Source organism: Octopus bimaculoides, chromosome 6 (assembly GCF_001194135.2).
Source record: "Octopus bimaculoides isolate UCB-OBI-ISO-001 chromosome 6, ASM119413v2, whole genome shotgun sequence".
In the NCBI taxonomy this organism is placed as follows: domain Eukaryota; kingdom Metazoa; phylum Mollusca; class Cephalopoda; order Octopoda; family Octopodidae; genus Octopus; species Octopus bimaculoides.
This window is the reverse complement of record NC_068986.1, coordinates 96,834,084-96,838,837: the sequence shown is the minus strand read 5'-3', so window position 1 is coordinate 96,838,837 and position 4,754 is coordinate 96,834,084. Positions and strand designations below refer to the sequence as shown.

Here is a 4,754-nt window from a genome sequence, read left to right as displayed (position 1 = left end):
TTATGTCTAGATTATCAACTAGTAGAAAAGTGGATGGTATGTATTTATTGTAACAGGCACTAGAAACATTATCAAGTGAGAAAAAAATCTCTCCCTATTCTATGACAGTTGTATGTTGAAGTACATGTTCCTAGATAGGTAAGCTTTTATATGTTAAATGTAGCTTCATCTCTGCTAAAAACATCCAAGTTCTCCCAGTTGATGTCCTAGTTCTGTTAAGCTATTTATGGAATCACAAATAGCTTAACAGAGAACTAGGACATCAACAGTAGCATATGCTCTGGAAAAGATAGCAGCAGGGGTAAATGAAATCTATGAACCATACAAATGGTCTAATGTAGTTCAGAGTTTCTATAACCTGGATGATGTAATTAGCATTGGGGAAGTTTGTAAAGAAAACAGAGTGGCTAGAACATGAAGGGGCAGGTACCTGTTAGTTCTGTTAATGATATAGACTTTGTCCAATGAATGTAAGAGGTAGACTGTATGAAGAAAGTGTGGAGAGTATTAGGATGTATGGTAGTGGGACATGAGTACTGAATACAGAAAATCTGCAGAATAAAAATGAGGTATTTTTGATACATAATGTTAATTTAAGTGAAAGACTGAGTAAAAAAACTGAATAGAAACTGGGAGTTTGCCAATGTATGCAGGAGATCAATGCTCTGGTCTGGGCATGTGATGCGAATCAACCAAGAATGCTGGTTGAGAAAATTCTATATCAACACTGATAACGTCAAATGTTGGGTCCCACAGACGACATGACAAAAGATGAGTGCTAATACAGAGAGAAAGCAAATGTTAAGTCAGAGATGATAGTGATGATGATGATGAAGTTGATAGTGATTTTTTTCCTGTGTGAACAATGTAATGTTGATTTAAGTTACTTTTATACCAAAATGTTTTACCACAGACTTCACATTTGTGTGTTTTGTCATTTGTATGAATTACATAATGTTTCTTTAACTCTCTAACACACAAATAAGTTTTACCACAAACCTCACAGTGGCAGGGTCTCTCTCCTGAATGAACTAATTTATGGCTTTTCAAATTAGAACGTTCTGAGAAAGTTTTATCACAAATATCACAGTGGTATGGTTTGTCTCCAGTGTGAACTTTTTTATGCCTTTCTTTATTAGATTTTAATGAAAATGTTTTCCCACATATATCACAAATGTGTGGTTTTTCACCAGTATGGACCAGTTCATGGCACTTTAAGTAATCACTACATGAAAATGATTTGCCACAGGTTTTGCAGGAGTAAAATTTGTCTCCTGTATGAAGGACTTTATGCCTCTTTAAATTTCGACCACAAGCAAATACTTTACCACAAATGTTACAGCTATGTGGTTTCAAAGCGTAAGTCACTCCTGTATGGAGTATCTTATGCTTTATTAAGTCAGCATTATTCCAGAAGCTTTTACCACAAAAATTACAGTAGTAAGGTTTCACTCCAGTGTGAACCATTTCATGCTTAGTTAAGCCACTTTTTCTTGAAAATGCTTTGTCACAAATTTCACATTTGTAAATTTTATCTCCAGTATGAACAAACATATGCTGTTTTAATTCACTGTTTGTTGAGAAAGTTTTTCCACAAATTTCACAGTGGAAGGGCTTCTCTCCTGTGTGAATCATTTTATGTCTCTTTAAGTGAGAAGTTCTGTTAAAAGCTTTACCGCAAACATTACAAGTGTACGCTTTCTCAACAGTATGAACAAGCTGATGGTCCTTTAAGATACTTTTGTAAGCAAATATTTTACCACAGATGTCACAATGATATGGGCTTTCTCCTGTGTGAATAATTTTATGCTTCTTTAAGTAACAATTATTGAAAAAAGCTTTACCACAAATTTCACAGTGAAATGGTTTCTGTCCAGTGTGAATCCTTTTATGACTAGTTAGGTCATTTCTTCTTGCAAATGCTTTATCACAAAAATCACATTTGTATAATTTTTCTCCTGTATGAAGCAATATATGTTGCTTTAATACAGCATTAGTTGAGAAAGATTTACCACAAATTTCACAGGGGAATGGTTTCTCTCCTGTGTGGATAATTTTATGTTTCTTTAAGTTAGGACTTCTTTTGAAAGTTTTACCACAAACATCACATTTGTATGGTTTCTCTACTGTATGAACAAGTTTATGTGAGTTTAAATAAGTATTAGATATAAATGTTTTACTACATATATTGCAGTGATATGGTTTCTCTCTGGTATGAGATTGTTTGTGCATACTGAAATGTGAAATGTATAAGAACTTTTTATCACAAATTTCACAGTGGTATTTTGTCTCTACTGCATCAACTGTGTTGTCTTCCATCTTGCTGGTATATTTTCACATCATACTATTTAAAAAAATGACAAATATGATAGTAGCTTGTAGTTCCCAAAATATTAATCTGACAATATAAGTTCTCTATGCTCTTAAAATCTCAAAGTATTCATTTTAATTAACTAAGTTCAATAATAACATCTTCATTTAGAAATACAGTTTTCAAGATGGAAACATTTCCTGAAATACAAGAAAACCAACATTAACATGAAGCTGACAATAAGAATCAAAGAAATGTTAAAACTAAATATTAATAGCATGACAGTATCTTTCAAGGATAGCAGTTTAAAAATCGATTGATACATCACTCAAGAAACTTATGAACTTCCACAGATTAACACTATAATAATAGATGTCGCCATGTTGTACATAATATAGGTTATTTCCAAACGTATTTACTGTGCATGAAATCTGTAGATAAGTGTACCAATAAATGGTGTGAGAGCAACCTAGAGATTACTCACCCCTGTAATGTGTATTGTGTCACACCAACAAACCAAACCTTACAAATAAGATAAATATACTGAAGTGTCCAACACATGACTATATATCCAAATCCATGGTAAATCTAACACTTTCATAGGCGTTCATTCTATTGCAGGTTCTATTACAGCCATCATTTTTACCTGCAGATGTTCAAACTGGACATTAATCTCACCAATTTTGGAAAACCTGCAGTAGTCAGTGTGCTGCCATTCCTTGCAGAAATTGGCAGAATCATTAGAGCTTCAGACAAAATGCCTTGTGGCAAATGAGTTAAGTCCTTTTGTGTCCTGAGACTAATAACATGTCTTGTCTTTTATGAATGGAGGTTGATAGAATAAAGTACTGCCAAGTATTTAGGTTTAATTTAATATTTCTGTTATGTCTTACTCCATTAGGGAAATGTACTCACCATCCCTGAACACTAACACCTCCCACTTTCAAATGTTAAATCATTCTGAAGATTCCCTATTAGGATGAAATCACTCAGCAAAGAACTGTTCAATTAACTCAATCAAATTCTTAACTCTGCAGTTAGCCTATATTGAGTTCTTATCCTTTGTGTGTGTGTGTTAGAAGTTTCTACGCGCACGCGCACACACACACGCACACACACACACACATATATTTACATCAATGTATACAAATATACAGTGCCATCCAAAGGTTTGGGCATACTGGACAGTTACTCAGTGACCTCAAAGGTCTAGGTACCTAATTCTCATTTATGTATGCTTTGGCTTGCTGTCAAATAAATACAATAGGGCACATTGCGTTGATTTGCCCGGAGACCTAAAATGCTACTGATATGTCTGTCTGCATGCATCCATCTAAAAAAAAAAAAAAACATGGAATGGAACAGGTAGAATACAAGCAACAATTGTTTCAGTTAGTTATGAAACAATTATAGTCTGTATTGTACCTGTTCCACTCCCTATGTTTTGCATTTTCATTCGCATTCTTAGCAGCATTAGTTGCTAAATCGTGAGTTGTATGGAGATAGTCAGCTTACTGAAATTTCATTGGCACTATCATGTAGTGCCTCATTGGCACTATCATGTAGTGCCTCATTGGCACTATCATGCTATTAGCTGTCAGAAGTGAAAGTGCTCTACATGGTAAAAAGCGTGTAACTTTCGATGTTAATAAACATATTTTGGCATAACTACAGGGTTTTACCCCCCAGACTTTGGGAGGTCTCTCTAAGCTAACGGATCCCTTACGAAGAGTCACACACTTATCGAGACTGCTAGAAATAATAGCGAAATCATATTTAAATCATACCTCTAGTATACAAAATATAAGGAAACGTTAGCTATTAGTTTGTATTTCTCAACTATGCTGTGGACAAAGACAAGATTGCCATGACTGGAACGTCTTTAACCACAAGCCAAACAACGGTACTACTCAAGCAGAGCGGACCCAAACGCGCAGTCGCGCTGTCGCGTGTCCGCGCTAGCTAGTCGTGAGTGGTCGATCCTACGAAAAGTGTGCGCGGGCGTGCGTGCAAATGAATACATATGTGCGCGTGCGCGCATATGCAAATTAGTAAATAATTTCTTTTAAACAAAGTAAATAATTTTTTTTTAATTACTTTTTTCTTTTCTAAACAACGTAGATAGGTAGAAGGAATAAAAATAACACACTATCTGTTTTTGTTAACTTCATACATTTTTTTTCTTTTAATTAAATTTTGTGAACAAAATAATTTTTATTTTCTAAACAACGTAAATAAATTTTAAAAAAGGTGCACATTGGGATTAGACACTGAGGGAAACTTGATATGCTAGAAATAACAGCTAAACGCAAAAAGAAAAAAAAACTGTAACCTTTACCTTTCTGAAATCACTGTGGATATATTTCGGCTATGTGCTTGATAAATGTCTGAAAGTTCTCCCACGAATTCCCACACTTCATATCGTAATAATCACGGTACATTG

General features: G+C 34.5%; 2 protein-coding genes across 3 annotated transcripts in view; one reads left to right on the top strand and one right to left on the bottom strand.

Moving 5' to 3' along the window:
- Positions 1 to 4,754, top strand: part of LOC106879970 (zinc finger protein 708) — a 45,794-nt gene that overhangs the window by 11,967 nt on the left and 29,073 nt on the right. The window lies entirely within an intron of this gene.
- Positions 658 to 3,052, bottom strand: LOC106879968 (zinc finger protein 888). Its single transcript, XM_014929729.1, has 4 exons — positions 2,958 to 3,052; positions 2,097 to 2,233; positions 896 to 1,958; positions 658 to 778 (listed from the first exon to the last, which is right to left on the bottom strand). Exons 1-4 carry the CDS (start codon positions 3,050 to 3,052, stop codon positions 658 to 660), a joined length of 1,416 nt encoding a protein of 471 aa, XP_014785215.1.

What these genes read in the sequence shown, in the direction of transcription:
- LOC106879968 (XM_014929729.1), bottom strand. Translation starts at nt 3,052, where the DNA reads ATGATTCTGCCAATTTCTGCAAGGAATGGCAGCACACTGACTACTGCA. An exon ending in ATACAAATGTGATGTTTGTG is followed by an intron (nt 1,959 to 2,096) that starts GTAAAACTTTCA and finishes TGCTTCATACAG; the next exon opens with GAGAAAAATTATACAAATGT. An exon ending in GTCTGTGGTAAAACATTTTG is followed by an intron (nt 779 to 895) that starts GTATAAAAGTAA and finishes TCTCTGTATTAG; the next exon opens with CACTCATCTTTTGTCATGTC.